Source organism: Bombus affinis, chromosome 8, assembly GCF_024516045.1.
Source record: "Bombus affinis isolate iyBomAffi1 chromosome 8, iyBomAffi1.2, whole genome shotgun sequence".
NCBI lineage: Eukaryota > Metazoa > Arthropoda > Insecta > Hymenoptera > Apidae > Bombus > Bombus affinis.
This window is the reverse complement of record NC_066351.1, coordinates 14,398,836-14,421,959: the sequence shown is the minus strand read 5'-3', so window position 1 is coordinate 14,421,959 and position 23,124 is coordinate 14,398,836. Positions and strand designations below refer to the sequence as shown.

General features: G+C 39.9%; 1 protein-coding gene across 2 annotated transcripts in view; it reads right to left on the bottom strand.

Moving 5' to 3' along the window:
- The window catches only part of LOC126919109 (heterogeneous nuclear ribonucleoprotein L), a 164,703-nt gene that overhangs the window by 137,505 nt on the left and 4,074 nt on the right, over window positions 1–23,124 (bottom strand). For both annotated transcript variants that reach the window (XM_050727808.1, XM_050727809.1), the window contains exons 2-3: window positions 9,002–9,045; window positions 6,703–6,772 (exon numbers count right to left, since the gene is read on the bottom strand). In XM_050727808.1, the coding sequence (XP_050583765.1) occupies window positions 6,703–6,772; window positions 9,002–9,045 (114 nt within the window). The remainder of the gene's footprint in view (window positions 1–6,702; window positions 6,773–9,001; window positions 9,046–23,124) is intronic.

Below are 23,124 nucleotides of genomic sequence, written 5' to 3'. Positions count from 1 at the left end.
AGACTGTACACCCGCGAATGGAAAGTTGCGCAAACATCGCAAACCACAAGACCAAAGAGGGCAGAGTCGGTTAAATGCGAGCCAAGCTCGCTAACGGTGTATAGTTCGACTCTATAAGTTCTCGATCGTGCTCGAGCAACTCTAGAACGAGCAGTGAAACGAGCCGATAAGGTTACACGTTCGAGCCAGTAACCGGATCACACTCGTGGATTTCTATTCAAATTGTAGAAAATGTTCTCGCCAGAACAAATCGCTTCGGGTCTCCTACCGAGCGTTGCTAAAACTTGAGCTGCTAAAGCTTATTTCGGACGACTGATCATCGAGATAAAAAAAAAAGGAAGAAAGAAATATAAAAAAAAGTGCCTGAAGAGAAAAAACGACGAAAGTTTGGAGAACACGAAAGTAAACTTAGTAAACGGAAGAGGCCATTTAATCCAACAGCAAAAGTTTCGTGTTCTTGTCCGCTATCGCGAGCTTTCCTTTATCTTCGAGTTTGCATTACGCCATGCATCTGGTTTAATTGTACGCGTTTAATTATTTTCCAGGCTGGCGGAGATACAAGGCGGTCGTTTGTAAAACGTAACGGGGGAGATTTTCTGCGTTCGGTTTAGTCCGTTAGTCCGCGAGTAAACTTCAGACAAATTAAACAACGTGTAATCTTGATTAACGTTGATATCCACGATTTTTCTACCGGCAAGATCCTCTAATCGCGTTTGTTTTTCATTATCTGTCACATTTAAACTGTACTTCAGTTTCCATTGAAAGAATCAAATAGACATACAGCTTCTCGTAAATCACCAGCCGAATTTTGTTGAACCGTGGTAAACGATTTTATCGCGAGATTGAACGAAACATCGCGTCAACACGGTTTCTATAAATCGCGAGTGCACGCGTCTTTGTTAATTCTCTACGAACGTACGTTTGAAACGTCCGCGACAATGAACGGCCGTAATTGAAATCGTGAAAAGAAATACATCACGCAGCATCCAACAAGTTCCATTTTCGGCAAACTGTACGAAAAGAAGAGGAAGGAATCTACGTGGGGCGTAAGCAAAAACACTTTAATCCCTTTTCATTCTACGTGGGGCCAAGGGAATTACTCTTTTTCACCGTGAGGGAACAGATTTTCACCGCCAGAGTAAAACAATGTCGGGCAATAAACTAAAAAACCAGCGTTGCTTCGCCATCTCTCTGCTAGGATGCGGCAGAAATATTAAAGATCGAACGACCGTTTTAAGGGTCGAGGGTGAATGCGATTCGACGTAGAAACGACGCAATGACGTATTGCAATATCCGCAGAAATTTTTTAACAACCTCGTATATTCGCTGCAAGCTCTCCGACCGCGCGTGTGTTTGCTCTCTCACCAATTTTCCGACATTTTCCATTGTGCGTAAATAGAGATTGCACGGTTCAAACGCCACTGTGACACGTTCGCGTAAAAAAAAAAAATTGTCATCGATTCGCGTCACAAGCTAGCCTAACGATGTTCGCTCAATCGTATTACCTGCAGTTTACCCAGCGATCGAGACCTACACGCGATTAATTTCGATAAAATACAAACCGTTCAAAACGGGACCAGAGATAAACTGTTTGCTCGGAAATAAAACATTCCTTGTTCTGGCTAAATGTCGTTTTTTTAGTGACCATGGAGGCAGTCCGATATGCAGAGTGACGCTGATATTAATTTGATGGCATGCAGTGTTCTCTTTTTTTTTTCTTCATTTTTTTTTTTTTCATCAATCCTACGCAGAACATAGTAAGTTTTTATATCATACAACGTTACTGCTAAATGAAACGAAACTTAATGTACTAGAACCTAATTAGATGGTACGTAAATACTATAGTAGATACAATGGTATGCAAATACATTTTACAAACATTGCATTTTACTCTTCTTATAAATAAAAGAAACCCTTTTCCACAGGAAAGAGTAAAATTTCGCTCAGGAAGAGTAAAATACGCTATTAAAACACGCCATGTTTGAATAAAAGATTTTGAATTTCGTAATAAAAGTGAAATGTGAAATGGTACCATAACACGCGGTTAGCTCCATTTCAACCAAAATCAAAACACCATTATAAAACTGTATTATAAGGCTACCATCCAATATAGTCGCGACGAACGTCAAAGGGCTGTTAGTGATTCGAATTTTATTCCACGTCCCTTCCCCAGGATTCTTCTTCTTTTTTTTCTTTTTTTTTTTTTCTTTAACGCGACTTTTCAGCAGCGAAACTCAATGGTTTTCAACGAGACAGGAAACGACGTAGCTGCGATATCGTCAGATACCAGCGAGTCTTGGTAGTTTCAGTTGCTAGTTAGAAATCGGCGGTAAACGTGAAAGAAATGGCATTCTGTAGGATCACCTTTCTCCCAAAAGGTGAGCAGGCAAAGGTGGAAGTAGGTCGTGGACATTAAAACACGTCAGCCGGTTGTACCAGCTGCTCTTAGAATCTACAGTACGGAAACCGCGTACAACGTCTTGCCACCGTGTATGGGAATATAATTCTAGCTTCGTGTCACTTTGGCACGAAGTAGAGGCCCGCAACTTCGGATATACCGGCCGGTTCCCCGCTTGAAACTTCATTTCGCGACGCAAATTATGGCGGGGTAAATTGAACGTTGCGGAGAACAAATTTAACGATTCGGGTAATATAGCTAACCTGACGTAACTTAACGCATGAGAAAATGTATATAGCCGCAGTTAGGATGCTACAGCTCATTGAATGGACTTCTGTAACAAATAGGACGACGATAGCCAATGCTTGTTATTAGATACGGTGTCGCGATCGGTCAACGTTAAAATACGGCGATAGCGAATGAGGTTTTCTCGAGAAAGATTTTATCGTTTCTTCCCTGTGGCACGGTTTAGAGTATAGTTAGCAGAGAAACGCGGATTTTATCGACAAATTCATATTTAGCCAAGCGACGGTGGATCGTGGCTCCGCCAATTAAAATATTTTCATTGGACCTATCCAGGGAGATATCGGTGATGCGAGAGCAGCAAACAGCCGCGTATAAATTCGACGAAGCGCCGTCACTCTAAAATAACATTCTAAACCAGCTCGAAGTAACGTGGTTCGGTATTTGAAATAAAAGCACGCTATAGAAAGAGAGAGAGAAGAGAAGAAAAAGAGAGCAAAAAGGCGAGAGTAGCTGGTACTAGACGGCAAAGGTGTTAATCTTAATCCGCTGACTCTAACAGGGACCGGTGGATGAATTATGGCTAGAATTAAAGCGCGCGAAAATTCATGGCTATGTACAACGACCGGTAGGCTGCTTTTCCGTCTACTTGATGCCACGTATAAAGTACAAGGTATGTGTGCACATAGTATATCCAGACGTTATAATAGTCTGCACGACGCGACAGGATAGTAAAATTGGTCAAGTTAATGAAGTTTACTTGCTCGAAAATTTCCTATGTAGTTGATAGAAAATGTATATAGTCGGAAGATAGGAATCTCAAATTGCAGTGACGATCGCATAAATTTACCTGCTATATGCAATAACATATCGATATTATTACAGAATCTTGCAGGCAGCGTTAAAAATTTGAATTTGAAAGCTTGACATTTGGAAATTTAGATCGAAGAAGTAGAATTTAAAGATTTGAGCTTAAAGTTGCCGTATTAATTCCTGCTATCGTCGAATGTATTAATTTAGAAACTCGTTCAACCATGGACGCTACTGTACGCGACTAGATACGTACTCGGGAAACCGGCCTCGTATATTATCTCGAACGCACGTTCGCGAATTTGTATTCGATTCGTATACACGCACCGTGAGCCGCGTGATTGATGGTGTCGTTCTTTTGAGCGACGGCGAAAACCTGGCAACGGCTTATTCCATACGTGCCTTCAAAATTTGTCACCTAGACCTCTCTACAGCGAGCTCTAAAAAGTTACGTATACGTTCAAGAGCGTGAAACGCATATATTAGCCGGTTGATTCATTTTACTCGTCCGTTACATCCGTCGAGCGTGTAATAGGCTTAACACGCAACTCAGCCAAATTCCGAGCGTTTAGCTAAATTCCGGGCAAATACGATGATGTATCGGCTTATTCGTTCTAATTGTGCCGAAAATACGAGGTGAGTCGTCGCGTGAGCACACCGAGAAATTCCAAGTGCACTATCCGACAAACGCCTGGTGTTTGCGCAGAGCCGTCACACGTGCGCCCAAGTGTGCAACAGACTTAAAGGCGAACATTTAGCGTGCATTATATCCCAGTTCCAATAAATTCCTCGCGTTACAGTGATGAATAGAACGTGGCCTGCAGGCGCAATGTATTCGCTTCTCAGTACGTTTTCTTTCGTACGATACGAGCTTGTTTATCGAATCATGCGACTAACAACGAAATAGAGCAAATTGCTACAAACTCGTGAAACCAGAGATGTTTAGAAGGTAACCTATCGAGCTTCGTTTCGAACATGACGTTTATCAGCTCCGAACCGACCGCGTTTGCCAAAGGTTTCCACGTCATCGAGAACAATTTGCATATCTCGGTTAAACCAAATGCAAGAAATCGAACAGTTCGACGTTGGCTGCACCTTGAGAAAATATCGATAAGATATCGCGGAATGCCGTAATATTTCAACGTTATAGATATCAGCTTTTGAAAGCTGCTCCGTGCTGTTGCTTTTCCGTATTGCTGAATCGGACCAACGAAACGCCGAGGAAGATTTTAATAAACGATCCTAAACGTTTTACTTCTCCAACAGACTTATACGTAGATACCTATTATCCAACGTCCAGGATATGAAAAATGAAATCCTCTCTAACTTTCTTCGTTCGAATTCGTATTCAAGCGGGATTATGAAGAGCGGAAGCAACGTGGGAAAAATAACGAGTACGGAGGAGAATCGAGGAACTTCGTTCCTCTCTTTTAGTTTCTCGCCGGCGGACAATGTTTTCCCTCGAGCAGAAGTTTTTAATCAAATTACGAAACCGAAAACTTATATAGGAGAAACCGTTCGATCTGAAATCTTCCGATGAGTGTCTCTAGCGTGTCTCTCCGCTTACGCGTTACGTGTCGTTAAATCACATAGCTGTGAATCATGACAAAGGGTGATTCGTGGCGGAGAGAAAGCTCCCCTACGTGGCAACCGCCTTCCTGGCCTCCATAATAGAACTACACGAGTGCGTATAAATCGACGCGAGTCGAGTCTATGGTTAGGCCAATCGAGATATGGCAAGATTACAATTTTAAGATTGATATTTATGCCAGAAGTCAGAAGCAGGCGCGTAATATACAGGGCGTTTCATTTAAAGACGAGTAAGAAGATGACACAAACGACAGAAAGTTCTAGGATAAGTTTAAAAGAAACTATCTGCAACAATGTTCGCCACATTTTTCCTTACTTTTTTACGTACTTACGAAATTGATTAATGTAGCTTCTGGTTCGTTTGCTGAGACTTTTTTCCTCTCTTTCACGAGTATCGAAGTATCGCATTGACTTTCTAACATTCCTCGTTCAGTTTATGGATAATTGAAATAGAATTGTTGGTTATCCTAGGAGAAACAAGCGAGACAGAGAGACCGTGTCGGAGATACAAGTAGAAACGTCGAAGAGACGGTGAACGAAAAGGAAACGAGAAGGATGCTTTGCAAAAGAACGCGGCGCGTAAAAGCTTTCGGTTTGGAGACTCTTTAATTAGTACGTCTGCCGTGTAGATAACGACAAAAAGTAAAAGGAAGAAAAAAAAAAGAAAATAAGCATTGTGACCGGAGAGCTATGCGAAGACTCGTAAATGGATGGAGTGCGAACAATGCCAGATCGCACAGGCATCGACCATTCGTGAGACAGAAACAGCGACAGGGCTCATCTATTATTGGCGCAAAACAGAAATAAAATGCAGTGCGACGGCCTGCGAAACGTATGGTGCTCGCGTTGTGCCAACAACTTTTGTCCTGCCATTCGTTTCCAATACTTTTCCATTTCTGCTTTAGCTTCACCTTTCCCCCTCCCTATCGTTTTTCCCCTTTCGATCTTTGTTTTACAACTCTTTCTCTCGTACGTCATCGATAACGTAATTGTCTAGTGGTCACGATCGTCCAGCGTAGGTCGTGTCAAGAGTCATCGAAACGAGCGTCTTGCTCATCCTTTTGATCCGTTTTAACAGGCGTATGCGAAATACGCGCAGAATCCGATGATCGCATTTACAAACATTTGCATCGATGAATCACGCGCAGAAAATACAATATGTTCGAAAGTTCAAAGGCACCGCGTATGAATTTATACGTATATCGAACAAATACCGTCTATACGCCTAAGTACCATCGATAGAGCAGATATAGCAAGGTTGTAAAATCGACCAGATGTTAAAGTTTATATGTTCCAAGAGTTGAAACAATAATGTGAAATATATAGGCGTAGATTCTCGAAGATCTTCATCAGGATCGTGTCTATTGATAATTATTTCATTCTTTATAGTACATACGTTTAATAAATGACGTCTAGTATACAATCTGGAAAGCAGATCCTATTATAGAAATATACAAAGTGCTATTTTTCAAGCGATACACGCATTTCATACGTCGATTCTCGATTAACCTTCGCAACCGAGAAAATTTACGATATTTTTAAATAAACGTGTTTAAGGAATATCGACGATTAATAACCTCGATCTATAACCTCGCTAGTATATCTTCTCCATCGAGTATAAAGATAACATGAAACTTTTTTTTTAAAAAAAAAACACTTACCACAGTGATGGGGTAGACCGGGTTGATAATTGTAAAGAGGAGAACGTGGTTTGGTTTATTATTGTCTTCTCTGAAAAAGAAAGAACACAACGTGCGATCAACGTTCGTTCCACGTGTTTTATTAATCGTTAAACCTACACGTGGCAATTTTTCTTTACGATAAACTCGCTGAGTAATGGTAACAATTTAATCGTTGGAAACGCTAACTCGATATATCTCGGCTTTGTATCGCGCCACGCGAACCCTTAGCGAGTCACGGTAGCAACGAAAAATTCCGCATTTCCAGAGGTGAAGAAGAGTGTGAGGGGCTCGACACGTTGAATTCAAGTCAAATTGCATCAGCCGGTGCACAGTTGGCGAAATTTTTTTATTAAATCACAAGTTGCGCGTGTCGAAGGATTCAAGCACGAATATTCGATTAACCGGAAAGAGAAACGAAAGAAAAATCGCAATCCGGTAATTTTCTTCCGAGATTCAGCGCGATACAACGAAGGGGAAGCGGCTATTGAAGGATAGCTGGCTATACATTTTTCATGCCTGACATCAATATATTCCCTCTTCTTCCTTTCTCTCTCTCTCTCTCTCTCTCTCCCTGCCTCTCTTCACTTCTATCTCTCCCATTTTGGCCTCTCTTTGCAACCAATTGGAAATTCAACCACCTATCCATTTTTCCACGAGAAGAAAAAGATGAGAGAGAGAGAGAGAGGAGACATCCCTGGTGTTTCCGTTCTGCAATTCAAAGTGACCAATTCTCTGGCGAATCTGTTGCTTCTACTCTAAACGATTAAACTTCGTTCCTCGAAAAGCCTTCGAGTAGAACGCAAACGTAGAAAAGAGACGACAGAACGCGGAGTAAAAAAATCGGTCGTCCTATCGGATAGATTCGTTCCCTTGGTCCTCGTTCCTTTCTATTCTAACGCTATAATAATTCTTGCCTTAACGCTTCTAGGAGTATGTAAATGTACCCAAGGCTTTGTTTGCGTGAAAAAATGCATGAATCTCTTTTTATAACTACGCGTAGGTGAAACTTTTAAGCATAGACAAAACGATTGTGGATCGTGTTTGCTCGTTTATACAGTTACAGTTTATAACAAGTGATTCGAAACTTGACGCTTTATGTGTTCTAAAACCTAAACGTTCAATACCGAGTGAGAAGCATACAACGAACGAAGAACTTTTAGTATGGAAAAAACTACAGGGAAATAACACGAATCATATTCTCTACATTTTTAATGGGAGCAGTTTGAAAATTCAGTTCGTCGCCGGTCAATCCCACGTTAGTAAAAATTTTCCTATTCTCTCCATAATTTTTTTAGTACAAAATAGCATTAAAATCAAAAAACCAGAGAAAAAAGGTAAAAAGAAAAGTTTATCGTGCTTTTCTACGGTTATCTTCGTATCGATCCGATAAATTGCTTTGTATTATCCTAGTTGAAGCTCCGTCAAAGTAAATTAATTGTTACAACAATGTTAATGTCGAATTATTTCTAGCACCTTTTGTGAGACGTACTTACTACATACTCAAAGATTTAAACGGACAAACCGACGACTGACGAGCGTGGAATTGACCAGTGATAAGGACGAAAAAATGCGTATGATGAAATTAATTAAAACGTTGCAGACGGTTGCCGAAATTTCAGACGGATCCGATGCGCCGACACGGGCCAAGTCTAATAATAAGAAGTTAACTCGAGCGTTAAGCGTGATTCAGAGCGGCAAGAATTCGCTATCAAGCGATATTCGCCTCTCTATGGAACTTGCGTTAACTTTCATTCGCGAATGAGATGTTCTAAGGAGAGAACTCGGCGGAGAGACACATTTTGCCGTTTCGCCCCGGTCCGATGTGACTCGATGAATCATACGAACCGATTTCGAAACTTTCGACAAAATAATAACTTCTGCTTCGTCGTGAATAGAATTTATCATATTTCGCTTCTGTTCGATCCCTAGACTAGCCGATCGACTTTGTTATTTTTCTATATCGCACGATATTGTCTTTCTACGTCACCACTCTTAATTAGAGTGCTAGTTTTGCTATAGTGGGACCTTATTCCCGAACAAAACAGATTGTTAGATAAGGTAATGGGTCAACGCAACGCTACATTATGAGATCAATTGTTGAATGAGGACAAAGAGAACGAGTGTGTATACGCGGTATTGTAATTAAGATATTGTTCGAAACGATTATACTCTGATCCATTTATCCGGCTTCAAATTCGCCGATCGTTTAAAACATCTACGTTATCATCAAAAAGCAGAAATTTCAAGGTTCAATTAATATGAATTTTATGTAACGTACCTTTTACGTCGTAATTCGTCTCCATACCCGCCATACTCGTGATTCTGAAACAAACGTAATCAAACGTTTTAGCAAAATACCGACAACGTATTTACGACATACGATACTGTGGAAAAATGTTAGACCATCTACCATAGATGGAAATGTCCTACCTTTCTTCGATATATAGCACTGTAGAAAAATGTTAAATCATCCGCCATAAATGGAAATATTTCGCTTTTAGAAATGAATAAAAGAACACATGATGTTACTTTAATTCTATATGTACATATGTATATAATGTATGACACGTGGATCAGGACTCTATTTACTACAACATTTTCAAAGAATTCTGTGAATCACAAGAAGCCATGAACAAGTACCGTTATAAAGGAATTACTTTAACGTTATTTTCTATATATGCAGACACATAGAGATCCTTTTTAAAAGCATATTCAATCGCCGTTATAATAGATGGTTCGAGATGTTTCCACGATACTGTAACATAACCAGTAAACGTATAGAAACGCTATACGTGTACCATAAAAGTCAAGAATCTTAAAAAAATTATTTTTATTGGTAAAAAATTCTTTTGCCGATAATTTATCGAAATTAGCTGCTACAGCCAACTGATAAAATCAGTAAAAAAAAATCAGTATAGCTATAACGCTAGAACTGAGTCTAAATTTTTTGCTGTCAGTATACCTATGGACGTTCTAAACGCTCTTAAGTATTCGGAATAGCAAATGCGATATATAAAGGAGAAAAATCTGGCAGTAGTTTGCATGGAAACAAGATTCTTCGAAAAATCTGCGATTCAATCACAACGATTGTACAGGAGCGTGGTTGTGAGTTCGCGAGCAGCTTCCATTCGCCTTGCGCATATCGCTGCTCTTCGTACTGGTCGAATCGATTGCATAAGAGAAATTCACGCTGCGATTTTGGCTGAATTTCGATGGTGCGCGATGTCACTGGGGATGCGTACTCGGGCAATCTATTAATACACGTCCACGCGTCTTTTTCCGACAGCACCGAAAGCGACGGAAATAGTACAGCGAGACACTTTAGGGACTGGTAGGTGTTGCATATCCTACGTAAACCCTTAAAGCGCAAACGAAATATCGCTTCCATCGATTATAGAGAAATAGCGTGTCGGTCCTTGGTTGCTTTAAACACGATTTAAGCGAAACTTGGGGACGTATGAAATATAGCCCGATATATCTCCACGATATCGAGTATTGTAAATAGTGGAAATACATGGTACGTATATAAACTACCGTTATGAGTGTCACAATGGAATTTTACTAGCGAAAAATCTGACGATGCGAATAGAACGAAACGCTTGTGAATCTCACTTTGTGAAACTATGTTCTGGAATATGGTACTTGATATCGAAAAGGGTGGAAATGTACGTGGGATGACTTTGTTCTTCAAGCTCGACGACACACGCGGTTTCTTATTTTAGGAGATTTCGACAAGGCTTGAATTTTTACTAATTGTCGCGAAAAAATTGACCCTGGGAATTAAAAGAAAAAAACTTCTTTGGGACGTGTTCGGAAATTTGCGTTAACGATTCTACCATAAAAGATTATTAAAAGAAATTTTTACTTTTATTTCGATTATGGTATTTTAAGACGTTATTCTTATCTGAATATTATAACGAGTACTGTACCATATTTCACTCGTTTTTGCATATTATACATATTCTTGAGCATTCGCATTTCTTATGAACGCATAGAGATTCACAATCTGACGACAGGTGTTACTAAAACAGAATGAAATTTAGCACGATGAATGATAACGCTGTAGAGAAACAAAAGAGCATTATAATTTTGAGCACATGCAAATTTTCCATGATAAACTGTACAAGGGTTGCTCCGATAATAGCTTAAGGGAGTGTTTCATATTTATAACGTACGATTTAAGCTGGCGGCTATACTACGCTGCATGGAAATAACGTTTAATCGTAACAGAAGAAAATTGTACGGTCTCGAGTCATTACGTTTTAACGGAAAATAATCCAGTGTAGTGGATTCGAAGAAATAGTCAGAAAGAGAGAGAGAGAGAAAACTTCAGCTGGAAAAACTAACATGAAAAGACTTACAAAGAGGTCGTGGAAAGGGCCGTATAATTGAATGGACGAGTTTCTTCTGGTAGAAATTAACATTCGTTATTCATCGTTGGGAGCGGCCCCAATTAACTGGTCTTCTGTGACGAAAGGCAGCCGGTAAATATCGTTTAAATTTCAATTCGAGTTTCTCGTCGCATTGTTGTTTCACCAATCTATTTTTGAAGTGTTGCAAACAGAGGCGTGTTGATTAAATTCCATCGTGACTTCCGCGCCAATTTTTATTGCGAGCGTCGATAAAGTTTCAGCGGAAAAATCGAAAAAGTTGGAATTTCCTATCAAAACGAACGAACGAAAGAAAGAAGGAGAGTCGTCGACAATTTGCAACTTTCCAGGTGTTCGGAGAATCGGCGCAGACTGTGCCAAGTATTGGAAAGGTGAGACATTAAGAGAATAATCTCTTCTCTAATAGGATTAACGCTCCAATTCGCTCGAGTAAACTTTAAGCGCATTGCGCGGATTATTCGGAAAAGAATACACCGGGTCGACGAATTAAACGTTACGCTCTCAAAATACCGAATCGATCGTCGTCCTTTCTTCCTCACTGTGAAAAAATCGATTCGATCGACCGTCGTGATAACCTCCTTTAAAAACGCGTCGATCGAGCCGATCGGTGAAACGTTTCCAAATATCCTCGAGAAACAAGAGGAATAAGATGTAAAAAGAGTCGGCGCGGGCTTGCGTCCAAGTAAAATCTCGTTGAGAACGGAAAAAAACGGAAGAAGAGGAAAAGGAGAAGAGGAAGCTATCGGCGGGAACGCGGTCCAAGATTTCTGACGGTATGTCGCATCGTCATATAGGCTGCATAGTATCGCAGTTACGAAGCGCGGTGAATCCCACGTAGAATCCGTAATACGTTGTTATAAACATAACTCGGCGTTGGCCGCTGGCCAACCACGTGGTTTCACGCTCAATGGATCACGCCTGACCGCCACGAAAAAAATGCCATCGTCAACGCCCTCGTTTTCTGATAAATTTTCGCGTATAGCGATACAACCGCCGAGATCTATAGCTCCGATGATTCGCCGTCGTGATTTCATTTCCGGAACTGTTGGCAGAATCGAGATTGTTCATTTTGTCCTCGTTGTTTTACGACCGAGCAACAATACGTCAGGGTATTTTTCATATACAATCGTAATTGTAAAGAAAATTTTATATTTTACGAGAATTCGGTTTATTCCAAGAATTAATTCGCGCTGTGAAATATACATTATAAGATATGAATATGTATTAGGATTATACAAATGCGGCTATTCAGGGATACATTTCCTGTTGAAGTATTAAAAAGTTCGTTATTATTAGCCTTGTTATTTTAGAATACAGGGGAAACAAAATTCATATATGAAAGCCCCTATCACGTATATAACGTTGTATATATTATTTATGGAATCGAATCGTTTATAATCGGAATCGTAATTATAATCGAGAAGCGAAGAAACACATTTCTCGGCAAATACTAAAAAGTCTATTCGTATTATTTTTCGTATTCGCGAACCAAACGAAATATATGAAAATATTTTATCCATATAAAGGTTTCATGGATTATACTCTCATTATATCAAAATAAAGAGCCGCTTGTAACTCAACTCTGCTACACAATTCGTTAATATCATCTTTCGCATTCAAGAACATAGACCAAGCGAAATAGACGAAAATATTTATATACATACGCGCATAAGGATACAAATTTCATAGTCTTCGTATTGTTATCGCGATAGAGAAGCGAATGCTTACGTTCGATTCGCGTAGTGGGCGGAAACGTTGGAGTAGAAACGAGTAGAATGAAAACAAGGTGAAGATGTCGTAGATCGTCCCGGGAGTCAAGGAGAAAGTCGATTGGCCGGCTGCCAGCCACGTGCTGATAAAGAGATTAACAGCAAGAACAATGCTTATGCTCTGTAATGACTTAGTTTCTACATCGAACCAACTTTCTCGAGAACCATATACCATCCCCCTCCCGACTAGAAACACCGACGAAACAACGAACCGGTTATTCCGTCCATTTGTTTCCAAGCTCCGCCTCGATTTTACTTATCGTTCATTAGTCTCGGCCACGCCAAGGTTGCGTTTCATGAAACCGCTAATTCCCGACTTAATTTCCCAAGCCTTCTACCACGCAGCCTACGAACGATATTACTCTGTTTTTTTCAAGAGTGCAAAAGCTGGCCCGAAGAAACTTTTTACCTCGCCTCACGGTTGCATTGAAATTTCCCAATGAAAAACGCTCTTAAGCGCCGCAAGTTCTGCCCCGCAATTTTCTCCCTTTTTTTATTACCCTAACCAGCGTCGGGTAGACGTCGTTGATGGAATTAAGGCGAGGTACGTGGAAAGTTTCATCTTAGGAGACCTCGCTAAAGATGCCAGCGTGCAGCCACGAGGCTGTAAGTAAGTAATTCATAGCGGACAAGATAATTGGGCCACCGCGATTCCGCTATATAGAAAGGGTCTCCTCTCTGTACACGTGCACATGACCACGACCTCTGAGAACCGCTTTAACGTTTAACCCCTTTGCCTATGAATTCTTCAACGAGTTGCATACACCGCGTTAGAATGCTGTTTACACGATCTATTCAGCTACGTTACGGTTTCCGTAAGCCACGTGCGTTCGAACGTAGAACACGTGGGTCATAGAACCTTGCACGCCGAAAGATACCAAGGGCAGACCTCTGCCTGTAGACACGCGATAACGTTAACAGCAGAGATTAAGGCGAATTTAGATTTCGTATTTCAGATGTGCATCGTGAATGATTCGTCCACGGTGAAAGGTGCGAAGGTTGGTTTCGCTTGCATTTCATCCAACCGATGTACAAACTAACGCCGGTATCTACTTTTAATGAATCGAACGGATAATGGAATCCTGAACTATCAAGTCGACGTTTCTTTATCCTTTTTTAACGCTGTACGACATATCTCTGCTAGCACTAAGTTAAACGCTACTCGATGATATTTGGAAAACTAGTGAGATGAATTCGACCATTGAACTTATATAAATCTACCAGAGTTTTCAACTTTCACATTCACTGTGAACCAACCATCCTGTCAGACACATACAAAATCGTCACTTTGCATTAATCGATCCAATCACGTAGCAGTCGCAGTTATACAAAGGTTCGTGTATGGATTTTAATGTCTGATTAGTAAAATCCATTTATCATAATGCTTAGATTACGGTCGGAGTATCGACCTTGCTGTCGTCGGACAAGCGACAGGTAAAAAACGAAAGAAAAAGTGAGGGACGAACGAGGGGGAGTAGAGAGAAAATGCGTCCCTCTGAAACTGGCATCAGAGCATGAATGGATATTAAAGTCCTCGAGGAGGGTGAAGATGGAGATCGAATTTTTTGTCCGAAAGGAATTATAATATCAGTTGCGACACGGTACACCGAGATCTCGCGAAATTATTCTGTGCACGTAGCCGAGCATTAATACTCGTTCAACGGTATATCGTCCGGAGAAAAAAATTCATTTGCCTCGTTCGATACTTTCTAATATCTTCCAACGATTAGATCGCAGAAACCAGACTATGTAAATGATTGATAGAAGTTTTTCCGCGACCTCCTTTCGCGCAAAGCCTGACACACTTCCGAAAAAGACCATGCGAAAAAAAAAAGAATCGAGCGTTTAAAGAGATATTCTTTGCAGTCAATTATAGCGGAACAATTTTGAATAGATCGCACGCGATCGTTGAGAAAAATCGAGCATTCGAGAACGTGTCCGTCACGATGTGCTTAGCACGCTACTCTAATCCATCGTTATTAAATAAGTATATATAATAATGTGGTAAAAGAGGTGACGAGATGCTATCACGTCAGAGTAGTATAATTTAGTATAGGCTATGTACGACTGTCGAAGAAAATCGAGCATTCGCAGAACCACGAGGTTGTAGTCGATCATAGTCAAAGAATTTTGGACGATGAAATATCGTAACGACACGAAACTGTCATACCCTGTCATAGGAATAGATCGCACGATCTAGTACAGTACAGTTAACCACAAGTACAGTTAAGTCTAATCACCGCAGTAAGGCGATTCAGTCGATCCTAAATCATTGTCGACGTGGCAGAACCTTTTCGTTCCGACCAATTGAATATGAACGCAATTATTAGAGCAGAACAATGCGCGCAGCCAACAGGCCGCGAGGGCAGCTTCGTTCCTGCGTTTGTGGCAAACACAAAACAACGAGTTGTTCGATATTAGGAGGAAATGTATTCGATGAACGAAATTTTCTTTGGTGAATTCGCTGGGTTTGTACGCGAAGAATTCCATCGCGCAAACATTAACGGGAAATTCTTTACACTCGCTCACTGTGATTTTCAACGGCACCTTTCTAAAATGAGAAAAAGAAAAATCCTGTGGAATCGCACGCTATTTAAATACCCGTTTGCAAAGGAATTCGAATTTGATAGGAATGTTTCGAGGTCGAAACTGTTCGTTTGATGGCGTACGAGCTTCGTCACGTGATTTATATTTCGCCGAAACATTTTAGGACGAGGTGCCGTAGAAAAGTATAAAACACGTCGTAAACTGGACACGCAAGGTTTACGACCTTGAACCGACAATGCCTTTCATTGGCCGTAATTTGTCCGGTTGTATATAATAAGCTAACAACCGCTAAAGATATCATAAATCTAATTCAACACCGTCCTACTCTCGTCAGTTTGTAATATTTGCCAGTCAGGCTTGTTTGTTGGTCATCGACAGATTATCGATCCGAAATAAAACTCGAATAAACAAAAACCTCCGGTTAATCACGACAACAGTTCCGTAGGATTTTTACGTGGCAAATAATACCCATGGCAGAATGAACTTTGAATGTTCCGCTATTGGCTTCAGGCGACGAACTTAAGACCAGATTTATACGACAAAGAAGCGAAGGAAGGCGCATAACTGTTCGTTAAAGAAAACATGGATGTATCGAACACGTGGACAGACAACAGTGATACCTTCCAGCTCGTAAATCGGAATTGCCATTACGTTTGGAACTGTATTCAAATTTTTAACGAAATTGATAAATAATATAAGAAACATCTAAACAACGAAGTGAAGACCAAAATGATTGAAGAAACAACTTCATCTCCGGGGTTCAACCACCGTGCGATATTTACAGAGGAGAAATCAAACATCATATTTGTCAATTTTATAAGATATAGTCGACAGTGAAATACCAAGGTATGAAGGCAAATATTTACACTACGAACCAAGGCAAAATATCGGCGAAACAACATATATGGAAATGTACAGGAATTTCTACTATAATTCAATCTGTGTCACCAAACAGAAACGTCAACGGTACATGCGATTTCCGTATCAATCCGCGTATTTTCGTATCACGTTCGCCTATAGTGTGCAGCTTCGCGCAACAGACGATTGTTATATGACTATTGCATTTTCGCGGCTTGTATTCGTATTTCGTATTTGCATAGACAAATAGCCAGGAAAGTCATCCTGGAAAATCAGCAAAGCCGTATTACGTAGAAAATGGACTCTTCGTTGCTTCCGTTTCCAACCGACTGGGTCATTTTCAGCGAAACAATCCTTCCCTCTCTTTCTTCCTCTCTCTTTGTCTCTGTCTCTCACCGCTATAATTCTAAAGACGAGTCTCATCGCGAACGAGCAAAACTGCTGAAAATGGGAAAGAAGAAGGGATGCATAGCGAGACCGCCAGCCTTTATCGACGAATATTCCACGCGTTCTAATTTCATTTTGCTCACTTTACTAACTCCTCGACGACCTTAATCTCGCTCAACTCGCCGCCGTGAAATTTCACGCGAGTTTGCACGGGACGCTCAAGGTGCACGCGCCTCGCGAGCATTCAACAGAGTCGGGTGTAAACAAGCGATAACGAGTTACTACCACGACAGAGTTCAAGATTTCCGCCGATAAAGCCTCTTTATTAAATAGAAAGCGACGCAGAACCACGCAAATTGGTTCGAGTGTGAGAGCGCTGCCATAAGGTTCGCTATCGATTTCGGGGCAACTTTATGTAAGCGGAAAATCAAACTACCATGAGAAACTTTACGCTGGAACCAGTAAACGAAGCGTAGAATTTGTATTAAACAAGATTAAAACGAAAGGTACACGAGAAAATACACAATCCCAGGATCTATTCATATATTTTACAAAAATATCATTCAAATTTTCGAAAAAGAACGCGTCGCTGTGAATTTATAGATCTATCAAAAATTCTGAATTTCTCATGTTGATTCGTTTACCTTGATTATCGTCGTTGGTTTGTTTGATTAGCAGTATACTTGCTGTTAAGTGTATAAATTCTGTTCGAGATTAAATATCTCTATTACGATGTTCGAACGACTCGTGTTTTAAATGATGTCATAAGCGAAATTTCACTTAATACCCGATTATCTGAACTCCTATCGATTGAATCTGTCGATCTGAACGTAGACGTACATAAACAAAAGATGATAGGTAGTGAGGAAAATTAAACCGAGTAAAATTGGTAAACTGTTATATAAATTGTTTATTTGCCTACGAGTTTAGGTACATGTACAGTACTTGTAAGTGCGATATATCAATCCTCGATACAATATAAAGGAAAACAGGTGTTAAGTAAAACTTTGCATAGTAGTAGAGAATCTGCTATCGAAGGGTATTCAATTTTCCTTGGTAACGGAAGCCAATCTGCTGGAGGACTGTATTTCAGGTTCAGCCATACGTGTACACTGGAGAACGTCCATCAATAAACGAGCTTTAATACCGATTCTTAAGAAAGAATGCGATGCTTTCTGCTCGCGGTATAGAGCGAAGCTTTCATATGAAAGCACGATAATTGAAAAGCGCGAGAGGTTGGGGGAGAGGCCAGTATGTGCAAAAACATATTGAAAATCGACGTCTGTTTCCGAACAAAGAGAAACAAAAACGCTGGCCAACGAATTCTCGCGAAATGTGGCATGATCGTTTCTATCGAGCTTTCGTATATCGTGTATCGTATATCGGCAACTTACCCAACAATATAGAAAGTAATTCACATACGAAAAACGGGCTTTTAGCGCGATTAAAAGTCTCCAAAATCTTCCGAATTCGTCGACTCGGCGAATCGATAACGTAGCTTCTAAATCAGAGATAAAATATTTTATCACCGAAATATTGGCTAATGAGTGATTTTGGTTTAGGACGAAGACGAAACTGCTTCGTGGTCGAGTCGTACTCGATGCTAATTGCAAACGCAATAGCACGTTCCTCGGCTTCGCGTAATTAGGATTCTCCACGTCGCACGGTACTTAACAGTTGTCTATTAATTATACCGAATCGATAGCTTCTCTATAGTCGCAATCAATGGAAGCTGATCGTCAGAAAATTGAACGATCGCAGCAACTTCGTTCCAATTATTCTTCGCGAACAACTCCATCGATTTAATTAATCAAAATAACAGACAGTTAGCGAATGCTAATGGCTACGACTTATCCAATTCTCGAAATATCGTCGTGGAAAACGGAAGTTGATAACTTTCCGATAAAGGCTTGGTTAACTTGCAAAAGCTGACACGCTGCAACGGAGACGGAAGAGTAAGTTTTCACGGGGAAACCGTGAATTCCTTAGGGCGATTGATATTCTTCCTCTGTGTCACGGAGAGACCGACAAATTTGCCGCCTCGAGCAAATAATCACACGTCCCAGGACCGCGGATGGTCCAATAAATTTCCCCGACTACGACTACTTTAACTCGAACATCCTACTCAACGTATTCGCTGTCGGAAATCGCGAATGAATGATGTCTGGCCGTGTCTGCTTCTAACGTATCCATGGCTTACCTATGATTTTCTCGATGCGTTCGGGCAAATGTTCGGAATACTCGAGAAGAGCACAATAGCTCTTTCAATATGACATATGTACGTCAAAAAACGTATTCGATGCGACACAAAGGATTCTCAGCATAACCGGACAAAGAAAAAAGATTTATCGATATGGCATTATTAAAAAAGCTATAATTTACTAGATATAGGATCGCCATTGAAATACATCTCATTTGATTCCGTCAAACGCGTCATCCTGACATTACGCAATAACATCTTTTAACAGCTCTGCTCCACAAAGAAATTTTACGCTAACGAGAACGAACCTTTATTTCGGTACGGTTATTTTGGGAACTCGCGTGCAGAAGTAACGGATGAACGGGGGGACCGGGGGAAAGATACGTGCACCTTCTTCAGGAAATTACGCTTTTCACGATTTTCAGTCCAGTCCTCTGGTGACACGATGGATATCGGACACGATGAAATAATCTGAGAACGTAAACGTTTCGTCGGCTGCGTTTCACACCGACCTTCTCTTATCACAGAAAATTTGTATTAATATATTCTGTGTATTATACGGAACATTTTGAGATTTTATTAACGCTATAACAAGAAACAAGCGTCGTGCGTATTATAACGAGATACAATCGGTTATACTGAGAAAAATGTCAACAAATACGAAAATAAATATAGAAATTGCGAGACGTTTACTGCAAACATATCATGTGTGTTATAACGCAAACATATAAAAAGAGACTGTTAGTTACACGTTAGAGGTATAGCAAGGACGTGGCAGGTTTATGCCACGGTCAAGAACAATCGCTATTTTCGAAAAATAGAATTTTAGCACTTCGGTGGTTGCCAGCAGTCAGGTGGTACGTGACTCATTTTCAATACCTTGTATTTTTAGTTGCTTCGCGTCGCTTTTTCCATAGCTCAATAGTAAAGATGTTGTCATAAACCACGGAGTTTCTAAACAGTCATACGAGCGACGTACAGCCTAACGATTCACGCGTCAGAATTCGAACCCTGTGGAATATTCCACGAAGGTGTCCATTGTCCATACCAGCACTTCGCCTTCCAGCCTCATACAACACTCTGTTATCCTTCCAAATACAGAGATACAACATGCTGGAGATACAACGAAGTCTAAAAAAACCCTTAACAAGCTCGTCTTCGTCGAATTCTAAACGGACTTTTCGATTGCCATTACAACGCGAATTAAACTCCACATAAAATAATAACTCTAATTTCTATGATACAAACTTTCACCACGCAACACAAATATATAGCGATATGACTGCTAATATGTATCGATAGTGTCGATACCGGTCTACACATTTCGATCTGGCATCGATAAATATCAAAGACAAAGGCATCAAAAGGAATCAATACGTCTTTGATATTTACGTGTGGGAATGTGCCGATACCAGTTTGATACGAAAATCTTGATACCCGTTTTACACCTACACGAAAATTCGATATCTGTTTGATACCTACACGAGAATGTTGATACCTATTTGATACTTATATGAAAATATTTGTGTATATATATATATAATAGCTGCTTGATGTTTATACGACAATATCAGTTGCCATTTTGCAATTTAATCCTTCGCGAAAATATTATTTATTATCGATAATACCAAGATAATGACGAAGCAGGAGTAGGAATCAATACTGTGAATTATATGATTAAATTATATAATACATAATACGTAGACAATTATAGAATAGTATTTTGTTGCTACTGCTATAACCATTGCGGTGACCGTTGACGACACGGTCGTTATTGTAACGCTTGCCTACTATAATATTTACCAAAACAAGAACCGCCTGTTTATGATCTTTGTAGAAAAGGAGGAACGTCGGTGTGTGTATGTGCAATCGTCCGAAAAAGTGTACGTACGGAACAATGTGTTAGCATTTTGTTGACATCCGTCGAAGCGGTTTCAGAAGACATACGCATACGTTCAAATTGTGATTTTCATCCGTATCAAGCACAGTATTGGTTTGGTATTGATTAAAGAAAAATCAATGTCGATGATTGATAGAAAATACGTAAAATTTTGATACGTATCGATACGGATACTTCCCATCGAATACTTTGATATCAAATTGACTGAATATCAATGGTATCGTTATCGCTCAATCGCTAAACACAAGTATAATACGGCTCAATGTGGCACACAGTTTTTACATAACACAGTTTATATTACAATGTACAAATTTCCAATCGCTCTAATCTAATTATCAATCCCCTCCACTGGGAATCAATATATGTATCCGTAGAAGATTTGCTCGAGTGTTTAAATACCTCCGTGAGTTGCTATATATATTAGTTAAAAAATAATTAAAAAAACAACTTGTCAAACAAGCCTAAGCCAAACAATTCGTAAAACAGTTTTAAAAGCATTTATGTTAAATGGAACAACTTTGTGTCTGATCGCTGACAAAGAGGTGGCACGATTGAATTAAAATATGACGATTTTACGAATAGAATTTTAATCGTGGAAAGCGAAACGCTGAAAAGCGCGAAATTAAATTTCATTGGCCGTAGAAACGCAATCATCGTACGCGCGTGAAAGTAATGTAATGACGAAAATTGCAACGCGACTCCGGGACAATGGTCTTTTCACCGTTATTACGACGTATCGGATGACGGTTTATTTTCGTGCTCTGTGTAATAATCATGATTGATGAAACAATGATATTATGATCGATGACAATTTATTGTGCATTCGATACTCTTATCCATCGGAGCCAGGTATTATTCCATTATATAATATTGAAGGCAATTTACGTCGATACACGAAGACATTACATTCCACGATTCCAGGCTAAACTATGGATATGCTTCTAACGAAACGAGTAATTTCATCAAATGTCGTGCAGCGATGCTATGGATGGCTATAGAAGAATATGTCACGAGGTACTACAAACAGATTGTCCTATTCCGATGATTCTTCGAGCACCACTCCACGCCATCCACTTGCAGAACACGTGCTTTATTAGCCAAAGGTGTTCTATTACGTGCAACTTCGATTAAAGTATTAAAGTTCAAATAAAGACTTATTTAACGCTAGATTTGTAGTATGAAATCTAAACTACGCTACAATATATATAGATAATTATGAGAATGATGATACGATACGTTCCAAAATAAATGACTTGAGAAAATCATTACATTATTATCATTTTTCTGGACATCACTGAGATCATCGAGACATAGAATCTCATTGTAAATGGAATTAAATTTCCTATTATGAAAATCATCATTAACCAATACCTTACAAGCTTGAGTATTTGTATTATAATCCGAATTATTAATATCGCATTCATTGTTAAATGAAAAATTCGTCTCGAAAGAGTTGAAGTGGATGGAAATTCCATTTCGATAAAAGTCAACGTTAATTTCGCTAAAACCACCATGTTTTTAGTAATTGTAAGAAACGTTCACTCCGAAATTCGATAATTCTAACCTTAAGAATATTGCTTCCAATTTAATATCAATTTGAACTTATACTTTCATTATTCGCATATACGGTTGTCGTTTACATGACAAATACCATGCATTTCGTGTCACCTAATCGTCGACAAAGCGACGAGGAATAAAGAAGATTGTGAAAAATGGTTTCTAGATTTCTATGAGCTGATCCACGTGAAAAGCGTCAATATGTCAAAAGAAAATGACCCTTCAGGTGTTAAAATTTCATAGGAATCCGCCCACTGCAGCCACTTGCTGACCATAAACCGTCGTGTGTCCCTTGAACGACATCCATGAATTTCATTCACGATACAATTTTCAAGTATGTACACTATACTGTCTGACAGGAAGTGAGTATCGATCTTCTTTTTTATCGTGGACACATCATAGCCAAGCTGACAGAGTTACTTCGTCAGACATTCCAGTTACGGGAGCACGTGCACATTACCGAGCAAGGATACTAGTCAAAAGTCAAAGATATTTCGGTCTGTATGACACATCCGAGATCCGAATGGACGGTGTCGCGAAGTTTGAGAGACGGCTTGACTTTGCGTTGGCAAAGTTCAAACGAACGGATTTTCGTTCCGTCGCGTCATTGGCCGAAACGCATGCACTAAGATCTGGCCACTGCCTTTTGCTAAGAACAAACGTAGAAGTACAGGTCGTGTCGTCTTCGAAGGATTATAATTAGCGATGGGACCGATAGGCTGTTTTATGTTACTGGTACGATGAAATAATTCGCGAAAGTTGCATAAACGCAACGTCATTGCAAGATACGAA